This window comes from Phialemonium atrogriseum, assembly GCF_030411735.1.
Source record: "Phialemonium atrogriseum strain 8032-3 unplaced genomic scaffold QBC33scaffold_9, whole genome shotgun sequence".
Classification (NCBI taxonomy): domain Eukaryota; kingdom Fungi; phylum Ascomycota; class Sordariomycetes; order Cephalothecales; family Cephalothecaceae; genus Phialemonium; species Phialemonium atrogriseum.
The window spans coordinates 613,711-632,485 of record NW_026848146.1 but is presented as its reverse complement, the minus strand read 5'-3'; the positions used below and the strand labels follow the sequence as shown (position 1 = coordinate 632,485).

At 56.8% G+C, this 18,775-nt stretch overlaps 7 protein-coding genes across 7 annotated transcripts; 4 read left to right on the top strand and 3 right to left on the bottom strand.

The window, feature by feature from the left end:
• The first annotated feature begins 164 nt into the window (after window positions 1–164).
• QBC33DRAFT_535267 (MBOAT, membrane-bound O-acyltransferase family-domain-containing protein) lies at window positions 165–2,398 on the top strand. Its single transcript, XM_060427608.1, has 4 exons — window positions 165–640; window positions 708–752; window positions 821–920; window positions 1,009–2,398. Exons 1-4 carry the CDS (start codon window positions 619–621, stop codon window positions 2,186–2,188), a joined length of 1,347 nt encoding a protein of 448 aa, XP_060284736.1. The 5' UTR covers window positions 165–618; the 3' UTR covers window positions 2,189–2,398.
• A 1,279-nt stretch (window positions 2,399–3,677) lies between these two features.
• Window positions 3,678–6,575, bottom strand: QBC33DRAFT_557978 (uncharacterized protein; the record flags this gene model as incomplete). Its single annotated transcript, XM_060429849.1, has 3 exons — window positions 3,678–3,940; window positions 4,008–4,438; window positions 4,510–6,575. 3 exons carry the CDS (start codon window positions 6,573–6,575, stop codon window positions 3,678–3,680), a joined length of 2,760 nt encoding a protein of 919 aa, XP_060284735.1.
• Window positions 6,576–8,804: 2,229 nt separating this feature from the next.
• On the top strand, window positions 8,805–9,924 carry QBC33DRAFT_449600 (uncharacterized protein; the record flags this gene model as incomplete). Its single annotated transcript, XM_060424524.1, has 3 exons — window positions 8,805–8,856; window positions 8,882–9,351; window positions 9,433–9,924. 3 exons carry the CDS (start codon window positions 8,805–8,807, stop codon window positions 9,922–9,924), a joined length of 1,014 nt encoding a protein of 337 aa, XP_060284734.1.
• A 118-nt stretch (window positions 9,925–10,042) lies between these two features.
• On the bottom strand, window positions 10,043–11,835 carry QBC33DRAFT_535255 (uncharacterized protein). The gene is made up of 2 exons (XM_060427607.1): window positions 11,752–11,835; window positions 10,043–11,696 (listed from the first exon to the last, which is right to left on the bottom strand). Exons 1-2 carry the CDS (start codon window positions 11,787–11,789, stop codon window positions 10,469–10,471), a joined length of 1,266 nt encoding a protein of 421 aa, XP_060284733.1. The 5' UTR covers window positions 11,790–11,835; the 3' UTR covers window positions 10,043–10,468.
• A 116-nt stretch (window positions 11,836–11,951) lies between these two features.
• Window positions 11,952–14,282, top strand: QBC33DRAFT_535253 (vacuolar protein sorting-associated protein 45). The gene is made up of 2 exons (XM_060427606.1): window positions 11,952–13,360; window positions 13,413–14,282. The coding sequence occupies exons 1-2, from the start codon at window positions 12,221–12,223 to the stop codon at window positions 14,052–14,054; spliced, it is 1,782 nt and encodes a 593-aa protein (XP_060284732.1). The 5' UTR covers window positions 11,952–12,220; the 3' UTR covers window positions 14,055–14,282.
• QBC33DRAFT_489798 (mitochondrial translation optimization protein) lies at window positions 14,283–16,900 on the top strand. The gene is made up of 2 exons (XM_060425451.1): window positions 14,283–14,485; window positions 14,550–16,900. The coding sequence occupies exons 1-2, from the start codon at window positions 14,373–14,375 to the stop codon at window positions 16,537–16,539; spliced, it is 2,103 nt and encodes a 700-aa protein (XP_060284731.1). The 5' UTR covers window positions 14,283–14,372; the 3' UTR covers window positions 16,540–16,900.
• QBC33DRAFT_535248 (uncharacterized protein) lies at window positions 16,697–18,673 on the bottom strand. Its single transcript, XM_060427605.1, has 4 exons — window positions 18,025–18,673; window positions 17,513–17,859; window positions 17,132–17,378; window positions 16,697–17,017 (listed from the first exon to the last, which is right to left on the bottom strand). The coding sequence occupies exons 1-4, from the start codon at window positions 18,306–18,308 to the stop codon at window positions 16,903–16,905; spliced, it is 993 nt and encodes a 330-aa protein (XP_060284730.1). The 5' UTR covers window positions 18,309–18,673; the 3' UTR covers window positions 16,697–16,902.
• Window positions 18,674–18,775: the final 102 nt, after the last annotated feature.

Genomic DNA, 18,775 nt, shown 5'->3' with positions numbered 1-18,775 from the left:
ATACGTTGTCTTCCGCTCAACAAGATTGCTGTGTACCTAATTGACGCAGATAAATGAATCCTGGCGTTGGTGGGCCAATTTTCTGTACCATTATAAGAGCAGAGCATGCGAAAACGTGGCGACATACACTAAATTGAGTCGGGGTGCGATTTTACCACCCCTCCTGACGTAAATGTCTCAACAGCCCACTTCTTCTTTTAAATTTATAAATAACCACATTATTTAGGTAACAGTAATACACTGCCCCTCGTCTACACTAAAAAAAAGTTCTGCTCAGAAGAGCTTAGGTTGAGCACAGATCAAGGGTCTTACCACCTGCCGGTCCCGCTCGAGCCACGAGATTACTTTATTTGCTTTGGCGTGACATCATGGCCCACATGCTTCGTGAGAAGTTGAAGGGCTCGAGGTCGAACTATTGACTATTGGCAACTTCCAGTGCCGACCTCGCTCGGCTAACCCCGTCGTCCCTGAAACTTCGACTCAACATTGGTCTCTCTCTTTTTAAAGAGCCCTCTCCCGGGTCTGCTGCGGTCTGTGACACTCTCTTCTGCGTGGGATGGAGTAGCTCAACAAAATACCAGCACCTTCCCAACCAACCGCGACACGTCGCCGACGACCATGCTTCCCTTTATCAATGCCCGTATGCCACATCCCATCACAGCTAGAGCTCTGAATAGTATCGCCGGCTGACCTTAGATTGTACACAGCGTTTGAATATGCCGGGAGCAAGCTCGGCGCGGGCCCAGACGAGCGTGAGGAAATGCCCCCATGAATTTCGAATGGGATGCCGATTTCAGCCGCTGACACTTATACCATCTAGTCAAGCTTGTCTTCTCATTCATTCTCTCCTACCCGTTAGCCGGAGTCCTGAAACGGATCCCCGATAGAAGTCCCCAGCAGAAAAACATTTTCATAATCAGGTACGCAACATCCAAGACAGTTGGAAGGTTTTCAGGTGGACCGCCAAAATGCATGACCGGAGACCTGCTGACGATTCCGCCCCTCCAGCGTTGCCCTATTCTACCTCGTCGGCCTCTTCGACCTATGGGGCGGGCTGCGCACCATCGCCATCTCGGCGGGCGGGGCCTACACCATCGCCAAGTCCCTCCGTGGCTCGCCATACATGCCATGGGTTGGCTTCGTCTTCCTGATGGGCCACATGAGCGTCAACCACATCGCACGCCAGGCCGCCGACAATCCTAGCGTGGTTGACATCACGGGCGCGCAGATGGTGATGGTTATGAAACTCAGCGCCTTCTGCTGGAACGTGGCCGACGGCGTACTGCCCGAGGACCAGCTCTCCGATTACCAGAGAGACCGCAGGCTGGCTGAGCTGCCGGGCCTGCTCGACTACGCCGGCTACGTCTTCTTCTTCCCTAGCTTGCTCGTCGGACCGGCCTTTGACTATGTCGACTACCGGAGATGGCTGGACACGACAATGTTCACAGTCCCTGCACAAGTAGACCCGACCAAGAAGCCGCCGACGCGGCGGAAGCGCAAGATCCCTCGTAGCGCGACGCCCGCCATGTGGAAGTTGGCCGGCGGCCTGGCCTGGATTGTGCTCTTCCTCAACCTGTCGGGCATGTACGGCACGGATGCCGTAACGGGGCCGACATACATGGACCACGGCCTCCTCCACCGCCTCTTCATCCTGCACATGGTGGGGTTTACGGCACGCTGCAAGTACTATGGCGTGTGGACGATGACGGAGGGCTCGTGCATCCTGGCCGGGCTGGGCTACAACGGCGTAGATCCCATCACGGGGAAGGTGTCCTGGGACAGGCTGCAGAACATCTCGCCCTGGGGCGTGGAGACGGCACAGAACTCGCGGGCATACCTCGGGAACTGGAACATCAACACGAACAAGTGGCTGCGCAACTACATCTACCTGCGAGTCACCCCTCGCGGCAAGAAGCCCGGCTTTAGAGCTAGCCTGGCTACGTTTGCAACTAGCGCCTTCTGGCATGGTTTCTACCCGGGATACTACTTATCGTTCATGATGGGGAGCTTCATTCAGACTGTGGCGAAGAGTAAGTTCCACCCCCCCTTTCCTCACCTTGCTTCTGTTTTGGTTTTCTTCTCCTTTCCCTTGTATATTGCCCCTATCTTGTGTGTCCCACCACCTCAAGCCAGAGCAGTCTCCACCTCCATCATCCCCCACCTCCACCTCGGGATGACCCACGGCTAACCAGCGCCTCGCCCAGACTTCCGCCGATACCTCCGCCCCTTCTTCCTCGAACCAGCCACGCAGGCCCCGCTCCCGCGCAAGCGCTACTACGACCTCTTCTCCCTCCTCGCCACGCAGCTGGCCTTCTCCTTCGCCACGGCGCCCTTCCTCGTCCTCGACCTCGGCGACTCCCTCCTCGTCTGGTCGCGCGTCTACTTCTACGCCGCCGCCGGCGTCGCCGCCAGCGTCGCCTTCTTCGCCTCCCCCGCCAAGGCCCGCCTCCGCGCCGCCCTCGACGACAGGGCCGCCCGCGCCGGCGTCGCGCCCAAGGTGGTGGGGGGAGCAGGAGAAGCGGATAAGGGCAAGGAGAGGGAGGCCCTGCATCGGTCCGCTTCGGCTGAGAGCGTTCGCGGGACCGTCTATGGCGTGCCGACGGACCCGGAGAGGGAGTTTGACGAGGCCATGGCCGAGCTGAGGGCCGAGGTCAAGGCCGCACGCGCCAAGAAGAAGGCTGGCTGAGTTCTGGGTGGTGCCTGCGGGGTGCCGTTTTTTGTCCTGAGGATGAAGTGCACCTACTCGGACGAGTGGGCGATCGGTCGGTCGTGGTGTTGGATTGCGTTGGATGTGCTGTCCCCCGAATCGTGGGCGGGAGTTAGATTAGAGAGCTAGTTAAGTAGAGTGGCGACGATGTGGTATTATTGACATCAGCCATTTTCATCTAGAGCATCGCATTTGCAGGGGTCGCACATATGTTCTGATAACTTCTTTATCGTTTGGCATTAACGTTAAGTATCTATCGTCAGCGTAAATAATCGCTGGATGAAGTCGTAAGTCTCGCTACTATCTGTAGGCATATTGGTGCCCGACAACTCTAGAGACGCCGTAAATATGCGGCGGACAAGAAAGGGTGTAAGTATATCGTAATCAGAGCCAAAATGGGACCAGCCGCCGCTTTTGCTTGCAAATTGTCGTGTTCCTGCTGTGGGAGCTGGTCCGCTCTCTTCCCAACGTCTTCCCCCCCAAATATATAAAAATATGTCCAAAAAAAAAACTCCAATGGTAATAATAGGGTATCTTTGCTCGGATCCGTCGTTGCACGTCCCGCAGTCTCCCCTCTCTATCCTTGCAAATCGAAGGTAGCTTCTGGTGATACATGAATGGTTTTACAAGGCGGTGACGTCCGTTTGACGACAAGATGGGTAATAAATAAAACAGTCTGACTGCTCCAGGTTGAGCTGAAAGGTAAGAAGGGTTGAAATGGCTTGGTGGTGAAGGAATGCGAAGCGTAATGATGAAGTAAGAAATGTCGATGGCGTCGGTAAGTCTCTACTCGGTGGATGAGATAGCTGTCATGGCACAATTATCGTCGTGTGTCGTACAAATCGTGGTGATATATGGTAGGAAATTGTTGAGGTCGTCATGCCGTCGTTGCTAAGCCGGAGGAGACAAGTGGGAGACGATGTAGTGTCTGAAGAGATAGGTATGAAAATAAGGTGAGGAGAAAGACTGTTCATGTGCTTGTGCGTAGAGCCCAGCCTTGTTGGAGCCCGAGGACGACAAGAGCCGCGATGGCACCGATGATGACGAGACCCATGACGGACATGACGCGATTGAGGTTCCTCCACCATCGGGCACTTTCGTATCTTGTCTCGCCCATAAGCCGCAGTTGGTGTGTGTAGTCGACGGGGCCAAATCGACTCTGGGTCTGAGACGCCTCTAGCATCTGGTGTTTCGGGTTAGGCGGTAGTGGTAGGAAAGCGGCAATTATCCATGCTACGGGCACCTGTTAGTTGTGATCTGGCAACGGCAGGGGGGGGTTGGCCCGAGACGAATCACTTACCGAAAGGGAAGATAAATCCTATAATGAACAACACAACCTGAACATTCCGCTTCCCAAGAAGCCCGTTGTCTGCCGACCAGCTGACGCTGGGGGGGTCCCAGACGCTGTACCCGCCCGCCCTTCGGTCGGCCCGCAGATGAGGGGACCAGATACTTGATGTTTTCCTCTTCAGGGTCCGAAAGATGCCGTAGTCCTCATGTGGTACGGTAGTGATGTCCATCTCGGCCGAGTCCGAAAAGGGTCGGTGGTCAGCCGGAGGCACGACGTGATTAGCCCGCCGGCGGGAGGTGTAGATTGGTAACGGGAAGTGGTCCGTATTTGGTGACCCACCAGTGTGGAATCCCGAGCTTCCGGGTCGGCTGTCACCGGCATCGGACGCTGAAGCAGACGACGGCCCGAGAAAACGCCGCTCGCCAGACCCATAGTAAACTCTAACTCGTGTGTTAGAAATCTCCCACATCATCCCTAAGACGTAGGAGGGGTGAGAGGGAAAAGTAGTTACCTGGCCCATGCGGGAATTAAGCCCGAATTCAGACTGTTAGCCCTCGAGCTACCACTTGAATGAATATTTCGACCCGAGCTGTCGCTGCTGCCGAAGAAGCCCGAGAGTCCAAACCTCGAAGGGTGTTGCGACATCTCGCGCAGGTCCGCCAATCCATCGCCATGCTCATCTTGATCACGCACCATTCGTAAACCCGAAGGTCCGGCTCGAGCATAAGCGGGGTGCGGTCTTTCGATCGAACCACTCTGCGAGATGGACCCTGCATCTTCCGGCCCTTCATCGAGAGGTGTGGGAGATGCCGAGGACATGCTCTGCGGCTGTCGGCTGTGCATTGAACCTCCCCAGCCGGCACTGCTCCGCCGTCTATGTCCCGCAACGTGGCCTGTTGAATTGTACGATGCGGAGCGAGAATGGCCATGAGAGCTCTCGGGGTCGCTCTCCGACATGACCGTCGACAGCTGGGAGCTCCATAGGTGCGGATGAGACTGTATCATCTGGATCCGCTGCGGTGGGCTGATGCTGGGGGAGGGGGAGGAGGACTGGCCGTCGGACGATCCTACTGCTGGCGGTAAAGCTTCCCATGAATCCTTCGTCTGCAGCTGGGTGATAGAGTCTCCCGGAGTGGAATGAGAGGACGAGGCGCCCTGCAAATTGAGCAGAATCGGCGCTGCGAGAAATGATTGCGCCGCTTCCTGGCTGATAACGGATGAGATCGATTTGATAGACGTGATTGTCTTTACCGACCCTGCGCGAGCACGGAGCTTCGCTCTCGACCGTTGTTTGTAGTACCCAAAATCTTCATATGAGATCTTCTTGGCGGGGCGAAGTGGGGGAACGATTAGGCTTTCTTGCGAATATGTCGGGCGCGGCTTTCGTGTAACCGCCACGAGGGACTGGGACGGCGATGGGGACGGGTCGCCGTGCAAAACGTAATTCTCGTTGCTGCTGTCCGAGCTGCCCGGGGGACTGCTGCTGAGCGGAGCAGGCGGTGAAGACTCTCCAAGAATCTCGTAATTCGAGTTGTTGGACGACGGCGGGTCGAGGCTGTCGGACGATATCGGGGCTGGAGAGTGGCCGTAGACCTTGTAGTTGGTGGTCTCGGATGTGGTGGATCTTGTCTGTGTCGAGGCGAATGAAGGTCTGGGCACCACGGATCGCGAGGCTGTATCGATCTCCTGGGAGGAGGTTGGTATCTCGGGCAATGGGGAGAGTGGGCTGTCCGAGGTTGGCGATGTTGGGCGCCGCTTGGTTTTCTGTTTCAGGTCTGGTGTCTTTGGGACTTTCCGAAGGCCACCAAGCATTCGGTAGTTCCAGGGCGACGAAGTAATAGGATCCTCAGCTAATTGTGTAGTGGAGGAGCTGGGGGACGGGGATGACGGAGACAGGCTCCGATCCGGGATGGTGGCACTTGTGCTGGTCAGGGGTGAGCTGGGTCGTCCCTCGCTCCATGTACCGATCGAAGGACGGTCATTCGAGCTTGATCCCCTGGAGGAGTATGATAGCGGAGGGGATATGACGCTCCTCCTCGGCGAGTTTGATTGCGTGCCGCGAGGGACAAGCGAGAAAGTCTTGTCTGAATGGATAGCGACAAAATTGCGGTTCCGTGACAGGGGTCGTGGATGGGGGAGAGGGTTATGCAGGGCTGGATCTGTTGTGGTGCGGCGGCCTAGTTCGGACGGTGACACCAGAACAGGGGAGGGGAGCGGTCTCAGGGCATCGTCTGAGGAGCCTGAAACTCCTTCATCATCGGGCCCCACCAATGGCAGCGCAGGAGACGAAGCTGAGGACAATGCGAACCCTGGAGGGTTAGCATGGCGCTCCTTGCCTCCACCACCCTCCCTCGCCCGGCTAGCATTCTCTCCGTTGCTGGGCTGGTCATCGTCGCAAACACCATAAGAGCCTCCAGTCGCATGTCGGAGCGGCGACGGCTGCTGGCCGGCGGCCAGTCCATCGGGCTGGATCCGGGGAGGCGTGTAGGGGACGACTCGAATGGCGAGAGTGTTGTTCTGGGACTGCGACCGTTGATTGAGGGGTGCTGGTCGGTTGCGATTTGGTTGCGCCGACATTCTCTGCCTCGAAAGGCTGACAGACTGTCGGGCCTCGGGATGCGAATCTGTCGGAGCACGGTCCAGCTCCACCGTCACAAAGGGCGATCAAAACCGGGCCATATCGGCTTCATGCAAGGACCGGGCGTGTCGAGTATGAGATAGGCAGATACAGAGTTAAAAAGACCGAGCAGTCGCTGCGATGAGTAGTTGTCTCTCTCTCTCCCCCCAACTCCCTGTAAGTGGCAGGCCAAGAGGAACCAGCAGCTCGGTGGGATGGTGGGATGTCGACGCTCGAGACAGTCGTTCGTATCGTTAAAAGCCGGCGATATGAATTAGGATTAGGGTAGGTAGGTATTGCGGAGCAGGGGGCCGGCCGTTTGATGGGGGGGCAGGCTTATTTCGCAGGGAAACAAAAGTATTAAACAACGTCAAGGATTCAAAAAAAGAAAAAGAAAAAGAGAGCAGTGAGGGACGAGAGAAACGGAACAAGACAGGGACAAGAGAGATTAAAGATCGCAGACGACGAGGGCGATGAGTTGTGGATTGGATATTAGTTGGCCAGAGGTATAGCAACCCAGACGGCACATCTGATGGTTAACCGGCCAGGGGAGACTCTTTTGTGTCGCAGGACCTAATAGGCGGCAATGCTACACCCACGGTTCTCAGTGACGAATTAAGCTCTCCCGCGGTCTTCCCAACGAGACGAAACAAGAAGGAGAAAAGTAACGATCGGACAGCTCGCAGCTAGAGCTCAAGGCACTGGTAGCGGGAAAAGGACACAACGGCCGGTCTATGTAGGCCAGGAGGCATGTGTTGGCAAAAGAAAAAAGATAAGAAAAAAAAGGAGAGTGCAGAACCGGTGCAGCAGGCAGTCAGGAGTGCAGCAGCAGGCGCAGCCAGTGCAGCCATTTGCAGTGCGAATGGTGTCGCTTGCTGCATGCCCGCCACCTCAAGGCTGGCCAGTTTAATTTGAGTCCCATATTTTGACACTGGCTGGTAGCCATGATAGGTAGACTTCCACAGCGGACATGGTGATCCGGTACACCGCTACGTGTGGTAGCTGTGGGTGGCTTAAAAGTCGCTTCTGCAGGTCTTGGTGTGTCTTAAGCTGCATAGGGCCAGGGTCGTTACTGCAGCCGGGATTCGTGAACGTTGGGAACTCCACAAACGATCCCAGTCTCAAAAGGCGCCGGTCGAGTTGGGCGACAGCCCACAGCCAAGGGCCTTGCTTCGCACCCCTGAGAAACGAAACTGCATCCGAGAGAGATAGCCGACCATGTATAGTACACTACATACTATTGAGAATCCGGTCCCAGAGCTCTGTCATGTTCGGGTCAGATCTGTTTTATCAAAAATTCAATTTGGCACCTGGCCAATGGCAGCCACCCCGCGTTTCGATGGCACTGAGAGAAAGCCAGAAACAAAGATCAGCAAGTAACGGGCGGCGCTAGTCTGACGGTGGGACCTTGGTACCTGACTAATTGCCCGACCCAAAAGACGTGTTTCCCACGCGCGTCTCATTCGCGTCGGTTTGTTCGGCTGGATTGGTTAGGGTAAAACAGAGAGGGCACAAACCGCATAGACCAGCAAATTACGAGTCACATGGGCAATGATGAAATCCTCCAAGCTATAGAGTTATCTCCCTTTCCATTTTTGGAGTGAAGGCGCCAGATGGCTCAATTGAAATTTGCTCGAGACATCTTCCCTGGGTTGTCATCCGTGGTAGGTAGGGCCTGTCGATTTTGAAGGGCGAGACAGCCAACAACAATAGGTACTGTCGGGTACGGAATGTACTCCTATTGTACTGTACATAGTACTCGTCAGAGAGTCCTTTGTGACCAAGCTCACTCATTCCAATGCTGAGAATTGGAACTCGAAAGTGCCAGAAGGCATTCAAGCCAAATTACTGTTTGGCCTCGAGAATGTGAATGTGAATGAAGTGCGTGAGGAACTACGGCAAGAACCAACCTAGCGAGCTTGGTCGGCCATTCGTATGTAACCCATACATTCCCAATATAGATTCCATTCCATTGCATATGTATACGAACCGGAGGGAGAGTGATTGAGAATAAGGATGGCGGAAGGTGGCAAGGTAGCTCCCGCCCGCCGTAGCAACAAAGCCCCGCCGTCAGAATCCAAAGGGCCTCCTCAAGCTCTCACACGGATATAAGCAGCTCTCCATCCATCTGCCTACCTACCTACCTAAGGTACCTACACATGTAGGTAGACCAGTGTTCGGGTCGCAAGATGCCTTCAGTCAGGGGTTTCATTGAGAAGATCAACCCGTGGCACGAGGAGAGTAAGTCAGTCCTTGCATCATCAAGTCGACCATTTTGAGCTGATCCTTTTTTTCCTCATAGTCGAATCACCCCCGCCGCCGCCAATCACGACCGGGACGGCCGTGCTGTTACTCGGCCTCTATGCGCTGATCTATGTTGTGCCCTTCTACGCCTCTAAGTTGACTCGGCCGTCGGCAAATCTCTCTCGCGATGCTCCCTCTGTCATCAAGGGTCGCATCCGGTCCGTGGCCATCTCATGCATCCTCTGCTGTTTATGCACCTACGTCATTCTCATCCAGGAGGCCCATGTGGCCATATCGGATGCCCTCCACCTGATGGGTGTCTGGCCCGTTGCTCTAGTCGACTCCGCCAGAGCCATTTTCCTCACTGTAGTCCTCTTCGCCGGGCCCTTGTTTAGCTACTTCCTTGTAGATGGCGGGACGAGCGAGTGGTTGAAACTGGAACCACTGAAAGACCTCTGGGAAGAGTGGACCACATGGCGCAACATCATCGCCGTATGTTAAAAGCTTGCCTACCCCAACCCCCCTCCCCCCTACCCATTCCGACAATGCTAACTAGACACCCCCACCATCTAGGGCCCCATCACAGAGGAGGTCCTCTTCCGCACCGCCTCCGTCCCGCTGATGCTCATCGCCCGCACCCCGATCCGGCAGACCATCTTCCTGTCGCCCGTCGTCTTCGGCCTGGCGCACTTCCACCACTTCTACGAGTTCCGCCTCACCAACCCGGCCGTGCCCCTCGCCGCCGCCCTGCTGCGCTCCCTCTTCCAGCTCGCCTTCACCACCCTCTTCGGCGCCTACGCCACCTTCGCCTACCTGCGCACCGGCTCCCTCCTCGCCGTCTGCGCAGTCCACTCCTTCTGCAACTGCATGGGCCCGCCCCGCGTGTGGGGCCGCGTCGCGCCCGCCCCGACGGCCGCCCGCCGCGACGAAGAGCGCAGCACGGGCTGGACCGTGGCCTACTACCTGCTCCTCGTCTCGGGGGCCGTCTTGTGGTGGAAGAACCTGTGGGCGTGGACGGAGAGCGCGAATGCGTTGGTGCCTACTTCAGCGTTTAGGGGTGCCTAGCATGGGCGAGGACGAGCGACCGGGGTGTTCCGAGGAATGGCGGTTTCAGGTTGGAGTGAACATAATAATGACGGGTCTTTTCACGTTGTCTTGAAACCACCTACCAGGTTTGAGACAGGCTCTTTACAGCGACTTAAGACATTGAAACATGGTAAAGTGATAACCTTCCTGTGTGGGCTGATTCCTTGCATGTTAGCTGCGCAGCAGCAACTATAGAATGTTCTCCCCAGCGCTCAATCGCTGCATGATATGGTAAAGTATATAAAAGCCAGATATACGGTTTCTATACCAGCATTTCTCATAGCTACCGACATAATAATTGAGTTGTGAGTCTCTATGAGGACCACGGGTCAGCTCGGCTCATTGGCTAGCCCTACTGCCAATCATTTGAGTGGAGAAGCGTAGGACAAAAAGCGAACAGCTTCCACCCGCTCTTCTGACAATTCAGTGCTGGGATTAGGTGGCTGTGCGAGTGACGACACGCGGGTGAAGGTGACGGGTCAGACCGCCTTAGCAAATTCTAGACCAGGAGGCTTCGGTCCCCTCAAGTCGCCATGTCCATACTCGTGCCTGGCATCGCGCCAGGCATGTTGAACGTTTCCCCCGCCCGGGAGCGTCTCCTATGCCTCAAAGAGCCCTGAGCTACATCCGCCCGACCGTCTGCTTCTGGGCCGCCGTCTCTCCGGGCTTCCTCGCGCAGATCTCGCGCAATCTCAGCGCCCTTGGCTTTGCTCATTGAGCGCTCCGCCTCGGCAATCGCATCGTCCCCACCTCGAGTGTTCTTCTTGCGCGGCCACATGCTGGGGAGCGCGATCTCCTGGAACCTAGGCTCGACGCAGCGCTCGTCGAACCAGCGGTGGAGAAGCGACTCGATCAGCTGCGCAATCTTTGGAATGTCTTGCAACCTCGACCGGCTGCCAAGGAGGCTTCGGATGGAAAAGTCGAGCCGGTAGTCATCCAAGAAGGTGAAAGTCATCTTTGTCGGTGTCGATTGCGACGGGTTGCTCGGGACGAACGATATCGATAAGGTACCACTAAACCTGACAACCGACACGGCCAACGCAACGGGCAAGACTGCGCTGAGCTTTTTCGGGTAGTTTAGCAGTAGCTTCGTCTCAATTGCGAGCGTAATCATGTCGCTCAGATCGACGTCCATCCGCGCCTGCAATCGAGCCCCTTCCCTGGCCCCCATGTTGGCATCAAAGGCTCTCCCATGGCCCAAACTGAGGCCATCCTCGTCGACGGGGATAATGCGACAGTTGCTGAAGATGGGGAAGTCCTCTCCCAGGCTCAAATCTGTAACTCGAATCTCGTCCAAGAAATCCGGCCGCGAGGCGCCGTTAAGCGCCTTGGTCAAGGACGATAAGATGGCATCGTCGTGCTGGGCATCGCTGCGGAATTGTGCGATTGTCTGGGCCACAAGAACGTTGAACCAGTCCAGGCTCTCTGGCTGGTGACTGTCCACCTTGTAGTATGTCTTATTTAGGATCGAGTCAATAGTTAGGTTTGGTGGACTCGGTCTTAGTATGCTAGACTTCTTGTTTAACGTCGGGTGGTGGGGGTGTTGATGGTTGGCATTGCGCGCACTAGGTGACCCCAGGCTTAGAAGGGATTTTTTGTGTGACAGAGTCCTCGATCGCCGGTCAGTCGCTCGTAATGAAGCTCGCACGTCGGCCGAAGGGGGTTCGCCGAATATGAAGTACTTGATGAACGCGGCGATTAAGAGGACCACCGAGACCTGGCCGAGGATCAGGCCTTGGGTAAATGAGAGTCTGTCAAACCGCCATATTAGTTTCTTCTTCTAAAACACCAAGCACATATACTTACGTCGGCTCAGGCCTTGCTGGACAAACGTCTTGTGCCATGTCTGTAGAAACGATGCTCCAAGCAGGTGTGATGCGTCGTTCTTCTGTGTGGGAGTAACCTACAGTACATACATACCTATGGAGCGCTAATGTTAGTCTTATCTTATCAGCTAGGATAACGCACGGACTCAACCCGCCAAGGCCTAGTAACGGAAGCGATGATGCAGGCACCCAGGGCTAGCGGAGCCGCATCAGACCTCCACCACTCAAGGCTGCCACTCGGATGTTAACAATACACCACTATTGTGTGGATTGGGAACTCGTATAAAGAGGGGGAATATATGCCCGACAGCCAAGCCATTAACCACGATTCGCTCCATCCTCGTTCCATGCTCTAGATCAACGATTATCGGACTCGCTATGAGCGAGGGCCCTTTCACTACGAGCCCTTCTTAGTCGACTGTGTCGCTGTGACGCGTTCTACCGGCAAGATGGATGTAGTTCAAGCAGTGTCCGGCTACATCTCGAAGATGGTGTCGGCTGGGGACAGCACGTCTGGGGCAGCTTCTGCCAAGATGAAGATCCTCCTGCTTGACCGAGAAACTGTCCCAATCGTCTCAACCGCCATCACACAGTCCTCGCTTCTCAACCACGAAGTGTACCTTATTGACCGTCTGGACAACCCCAATAGAGAAAAGATGAGGCATCTACGGTGTCTCTGTTTTGTGAGGCCCCACCCGGACTCCATTGGTCTTCTCATCGACGAGTTGAGGGAGCCCAAATACGGCGAATACCACCTGTATTTTAGCAACGTGGTGAAGAAGTCATCTCTGGAGCGCCTCGCCGAGGCCGATGACCACGAAATTGTCAAAGTCGTCCAGGAGCACTTTGCGGATTACGTTGTCATCAACCCTGACCTTTTCTCTCTCAACATGTCTGCTCCCCAGTATCGCATCTGGAGTGGCGGTCCGGACATGTGGAATACCGATTCCCTTCAGAGGGCAACAGAGGGCATCATGGCCGTCCTCCTGTCTCTGAAGAAGAAGCCGCTGATCAGGTATCAGAAGAATAGCTTCTTGGCTAAGAAACTAGCCTCAGAGGTCAGATACAACATTACCCAGGAGGAACAACTCTTCGATTTTCGGAAAGTGGACACTCCTCCGATTTTACTCGTGTTAGACCGGAGGGACGATCCTATTACGCCCTTACTCGCGCAGTGGACCTACCAGGCCATGGTCCACCATCTCCTCGGAATCCAAAACGGGAGAGTTGATCTCAGCGACGTACCGGATATTCGGGAGGAACTCAAAGAGATCGTCTTGTCGCAGGACCAAGATCCATTCTTCAAGAAGAACATGTATCTGAATTTTGGCGAACTGGGAGGGAACATCAAGGACTATGTGGAGCAATACCAGTCACAGACCAAGAACAACGCCAACATCGAGTCGATATCGGACATGAAGCGCTTCATCGAGGAGTATCCCGAGTTTCGGAAGCTATCCGGAAACGTCAGCAAACACGTCACCCTGGTCTCCGAGCTCAGTAGGAGGGTTGGAGCAGAGAGCCTACTCGAGGTTAGCGAAGTGGAACAGAGCCTAGCATGCAATGATAACCACAATGCGGATTTGAAGGTGAAGACCAAGTCGTGAATGCCGATCGGACACCAGCTGACATTGGAATCAGAACGTTCAAAAACTGATACAGTCGCCGTCAGTGACCATCGACAACAAGGTCGGCTTGGTCGCGCTGTATGCCTTGCGACACGAGAAGAATCCATCCAACTCGCTGCCAATGCTCGTCGATCTACTCAACGCTGCCGGGGGGGTGCCAGCTCGTCACACTGATCTAGTGGCGAAACTGCTCATATACCACTCATCTCTACAGCAAACACAAGGCGGAAGCGGCATCACGGATATTTTCGAGTCTACCGGCATATTTGGCGGTGCCACCAGTCGTTTCAAGGGTCTGAAGGGTGTCGAGAACGTCTACACGCAGCACTCAGCTCTGTTGGAGACGACGCTACAGAACCTCATCAAGGGGAAGTTGCGGGACCAACAATATCCTTTCGTCGAGGGTGGCGGGACAACTAGGGACAAGCCGCAGGACATTGTTGTCTTCATCATCGGAGGTGCGACTTACGAAGAGGCGAAGATGGTCGCCGGAATCAACGCATCCACACCCGGTGTGAGGGTTGTTCTGGGAGGTACAACGGTGCACAACGCTACAACTTTCCTAGAAGAAGTTGACGATGCAGTTTCCACATGGCCAGAACCACCGCCAACCACAGCAGCTGGGAGGCTCAGGAAGGAGATAGGGCGGAGGTGACGGGATTCTCAGGCAAGGGGTGTGAAATGGTAATGCATAGATTGGCATTGGATCAATTGAATTTCTAAAGCATGCTGTGCACTTCAATAAGTCTCCTCATCTGAAGCCCGTTGCGATCACAATCAAGTGTACTATATATACGTCGTACAGTACCTATGTAAGCTAGGGTTACGGTGGGGTGTGGCGATAAAGAGAATACTCGTCTTATCGAGATCTTTTTTTACCTGGCGGCGATAACACCTCGACGGACTTGACATGCGCAACACAGGAAACTGATCAGCTCACTCTCCTTGCCATGGGATAGATCCTACGGCAATCATGACGAAGATAGTGATTCCAAGAATCCTAAGGCTTGCCAGACGGCCAATCGCGCCACAAACACCACGATCTATTAGAAGGAGGGCATTCGCAACAGTAGCTTCAGACTCCAGGTACGCGACAACGAATGCGCCTCCAAGAAGTCTAACCAGACAAACTAACCTCCCGCGGCCCCAGACCTTTTGATGTAGTAGTCATCGGCGGCGGGCACGCCGGCTCAGAAGCATGTGCGGCAGCGGCGCGGTCCGGCGCTCGCACCGCCCTCATCACGCCCAAGATCGACAACCTTGGCACCTGCTCGTGCAACCCGAGCTTCGGCGGCATCGGCAAGGGAACCATCATACGCGAGATCGACGCACTCGACGGCCTCGCGGCCCGCGTCATCGACAAGGCCGGCGTGCAGTTCAAGGTGCTGAACCGGAAGAAGGGCGCGGCCGTGTGGGGTCCTAGGGCGCAGATCGACCGCGCGCTGTACAAGAAGTACATGCGCGAGGAGCTGGAGGGGTACAAGAACCTCTCCATCATAATGGGGAGCGTGTCAGATATCGTGGTGGCCGAGAACGATGACGGGACCGCTGGGGCGAAGAGCAAGATCACAGGGGTCCGGCTGGAGTCGGGCGAGGTGCTGCCGACGACCCAGGTCGTCATCACGACGGGGACGTTCCTGGGCGGCGAGATACACATCGGCCTGGAGGCATACCCGTCGGGGCGGATGGGCGAGGCGGCCACGTTCGGCCTCAGCAAATCCCTCAAGGACGCGGGCTTCCAGCTCGGCAGGTTGAAGACGGGCACGCCGCCGCGGCTGGCAAGGAGGAGCATCGATTTCAGGGCGCTCGAGGTGCAGCCCGGCGACGACCCGCCGGCGCCCTTCAGCTACCTCAACGACAGCGTCGCGGTGCAGGACCAGCTGCTCTGCCATGCTACGTATACCAACGCCGCTACGCACGACGTCGTGCGCGCCAACCTTGACAAGACGATCCACATCCGCGAGACGGTCAAAGGCCCGCGGTACTGCCCATCGCTCGAGTCCAAGATCATCCGCTTCGGCCACCGCGAGCGGCACATCGTGTGGCTCGAGCCCGAGGGCTTCGACACTGACGTCATCTACCCCAACGGCCTGTCCATGACGATCCCCGCCGACGCCCAGCAGCAGCTGCTCCGCACGATCCCCGGCCTGGAGGACGTGACGATGCTGCAGCCGGGGTACGGGGTCGAGTACGACTACGTGGACCCGCGGGGGCTGCGTGCGACGCTCGAGACCAAGGCGATCCGCGGCCTCTTCCTGGCGGGGCAGATCAACGGCACGACGGGCTACGAGGAGGCGGCGGGGCAGGGCATCGTGGCGGGGATCAACGCCGGGCGCGCGTCGCGCGGCCTGGCCCCCGTGACCGTCTCCCGCGGCGACGGCTACATCGGCGTCATGATCGACGACCTCGTGACCAAGGGCGTGTCGGAGCCCTACCGCATGTTCACGTCGCGCTCCGAGTTCCGCATGTCGGCCCGCTCCGACAACGCCGACGCCCGCCTGACGGGCCTCGGCCGCGCCTGGGGCGTCGTCTCGGACCGGCGTTGGCGCGCCTTCTCCGACGAGCGCGCCCAGGTCGCCGAGCTGACGGCCCTCCTCCTCGGCGCGACCCGCCCGGCCTCGGCCTGGCGCGCCGCCGGCTTCGCCGTCCGCAGCGACCCGCATCCGCGCTCGGGCCTCGACCTCCTCCGCCTACGCGGCGTCTCGGGCGTCGACGACCTCCTCCCGCACCTCCCCGACGCCGTCGCAGCGTCCTTCCCGGCCCGCGTGCGCGCCCGCGTCGGCGTCGAGGCCCTCTACGCACCCTACGTCGCCATGCAGGGGGCCGAGCGCGCCCGCGTCGCCCGCGACGAGGGCCTGGCGCTCGACCCGGCGCTCGACTACGCCGCCGTCCCGGGGCTCAGCATGGCCGAGCGGGCGGCGCTCGCGGCCACGCGGCCCGAGAACCTGGGCCAGGCGAGGAGGGTCGAGGGCGTCACGCCCGCCGGGTGCGTCAGGCTGCTGAGGTACGTGCAGAGGGCGCGGGGCAGCGAGGGGGCGCCCGAGGCGGAGGCGGAGGCGGAGGTGGCTGGTCTCGGGGAGGTGGTGGACGGCGAGGACATGGAGACGCTGGATGCGAAGGCGAGGGCTGCCGACTTTTGAGCGTTCTTCTGGCCGGGCCAAGGTGTGTCTGGGGAGAGGGGAGGCTTGATTATTATTGTTATTATCAAACATCATGCATAAGAAGCGATAGGAGCGGGAGAACACATGTATCATGCTGTATGAATAGGGGGCTTGTCAGTGACTATTGAATGATCCTGGCCAGGATGGGGTTCCAGCTTCGGTGGAAATTGGGTTTATTCTTTTTTACATATACAACACCAACCATTATATAAAACAACAGTGGGAGGGTCATCATCCCCCCTTATGTATGTAGGCCTGCCAAATATACCCATACAGTTAGACAGGGGAACATTTGGTAACGGGTTAACAGCACGGAATAGCTTTCAGAATTCCATTACCCCGTCATTTCTGCTCCGGCTCCTTGGCGTCCTTGTTCGGGTTCGACAAGATCCTGACCGCATCTTTACTATACACATAGCTAGCGCCACTCCAAACAGTTGTCGTTGCGACGACATACCTAGCTCATCGTCAGCAAAGATCAAGAATCACTTGCCGATAAGACCGGGGGGGGGGGGGGTTTGGGATGGGGGGATCGGAGGTGAAAAGGAAAAAAAACACGCGGGTTACTCACTGCATGGCGGTCAGGGCCGTGGTCAGATCCACCGAGACCACGGGGGCAACGGTGGTCAGACCCAACAGGGCAAGTTGCAACGCCGTGTTGTACTTGCTGATGGTGGTGGGACGGACCTCGGCAGACGGAAGAGAGAAGTCCCAGTACCTGGCGAAGGTCTTTGGCGGGGGAAGGGAGATCCACCGGTAGTAGATGGCGGCAATCCCCAGGCCGACATCACGGCCAAGAATGATGGCTGCGAGCCACACTAACGTTTAGAGGATTTGCACATTAGTACACAGGGAAGCACGGCGAGATATCATTAGGAGATGAAAGTCAACCGGGGGCTGGGCACACAGCCTACAGGCCCATGCGGGACGAAAGGCAAGAACAGCATCTTACCTGGCAGAGCACCCTTGGTCGCCAACGCAACGACGAGGACGGTCACCAACGTCTTGTCGGCCATCGGGTCGATGACGGTGCCGACAACCGTCTTCTGGTTCCACCTTCGGGCAATCCAGCCGTCGAGCAGGTCGGTAATGCCAGCGTAGGCGAAGAGGCCGAAGGCCCATGCATGGTGGTCATGGAGGATGGTGTAGCCGACGAAAGGCGCGGCAACGAGCCGAGAGAAGGTGAGGATGTTGGGGATGGTGTAGATGTTCTCTCGCGCAGTCGGGAGCGAGGGGAGTGAGGGGAGCGCTGGCAGGACCTTGCGTAGACGTGACGCTTTACGGGGTGGTTCGGGGCTCCTGAAATTCACGCCCGAGTCAGTACGCCATCGCAGCCATTTAGTAGTTGCATCATAAGCATGGCATCGAGACAAAAGGTAGGCCCGCCGCAATGCCTTCGTCATGGTCTCGATAGATACAGGTCACGTGAGTGGGAGACGGGTGATTCGGGGGGGAGCTGCATACTCCGGATCTCGTGCACAGCATCGTCGGGTGAGCGAAAGGCACCTTGCCCGGTCAGAGAGTCGGGGTGAGTGATCTAGTGCGGTTCTCCCCGGCCGCTTTCGTGGGAAGACGGGAGACTGCAAGCCTCTTTCTTGATAGTGCCACAGGCCTCTATCGCCTTTGGCGGCAAGAGAACTTCTCGAGCCGCATAGGGACCGAGATGAGTGGGCGGCTCTCAGGCACAATCGCATCTGGGAGTGCATAACTCTTAAGCCGGAGGCATTCAATGGGAGCAGCATAGTCATAATGGGTCGAGACTTGGTGGCATTCTTGCCCTTGGCTAGTTCCCAGGCGCAATGGCGACGCCGTTAGGGATCGGCTAGACCTGCCTCGGGAGGGACGGGATGGGCAGGGCGTATGCACGAGCACGGAAGTTTTGGCGAGGTGATCTTCTGGGCCGAGTACGAATTCGGTATTGCCTTAGTACCTCCTGCGGCGAATAGCAAATGCGGACGGAGGGGGGTTTGCGGAAATCGGCCCAGAGCGAGTTGCCGGCCGACGTTACCGTCTCGGGGCCTTGAAGAACAATGACAGGACTGAATGAAACTGGAAGAAAATCCGCTCCCCCTTGACGCGAGAAGCGCGAGACGCCGAGCAAGGGTTGGTGGTTTCGCAACTCACTAGCGCAAGGCTTTTTCCACGTGATGTATTCCGGCGACCAGAGTAATAATAATACTTTTTTTATTCGATTATATAAAGATATAAAGGGCCT

Bases quoted from the DNA above. Each gene is read 5' to 3' on its own strand.
- QBC33DRAFT_535267 (XM_060427608.1), top strand. From the start codon at position 619: ATGCTTCCCTTTATCAATGCCC. The intron at 641-707 runs GTATGCCACATC...GATTGTACACAG, and splicing joins GCTTCCCTTTATCAATGCCC to CGTTTGAATATGCCGGGAGC. The intron at 753-820 runs GTGAGGAAATGC...TATACCATCTAG, and splicing joins CGGCGCGGGCCCAGACGAGC to TCAAGCTTGTCTTCTCATTC.
- QBC33DRAFT_535255 (XM_060427607.1), bottom strand. From the start codon at position 11,789: ATGGCACAAGACGTTTGTCCAGCAAGGCCTGAGCCGAC. The intron at 11,697-11,751 runs GTAAGTATATGT...GCGGTTTGACAG, and splicing joins CCAGCAAGGCCTGAGCCGAC to ACTCTCATTTACCCAAGGCC.
- QBC33DRAFT_535253 (XM_060427606.1), top strand. From the start codon at position 12,221: ATGGATGTAGTTCAAGCAGTGTCCGGCTACATCTCGAAGATGGTGTCG. The intron at 13,361-13,412 runs GTGAAGACCAAG...CATTGGAATCAG, and splicing joins ACCACAATGCGGATTTGAAG to AACGTTCAAAAACTGATACA.
- QBC33DRAFT_489798 (XM_060425451.1), top strand. From the start codon at position 14,373: ATGACGAAGATAGTGATTCCAAGAATCCTAAGGCTTGCCAGACGGCCA. The intron at 14,486-14,549 runs GTACGCGACAAC...CCGCGGCCCCAG, and splicing joins ACAGTAGCTTCAGACTCCAG to ACCTTTTGATGTAGTAGTCA.
- QBC33DRAFT_535248 (XM_060427605.1), bottom strand. From the start codon at position 18,308: ATGACTATGCTGCTCCCATTGAATGCCTCCGGCTTAAGAGTTATGCAC. The intron at 17,379-17,512 runs GTAAGATGCTGT...TCTAAACGTTAG, and splicing joins GACCAAGGGTGCTCTGCCAG to TGTGGCTCGCAGCCATCATT. The intron at 17,018-17,131 runs GTGAGTAACCCG...ACGATGAGCTAG, and splicing joins ACGGCCCTGACCGCCATGCA to GTATGTCGTCGCAACGACAA.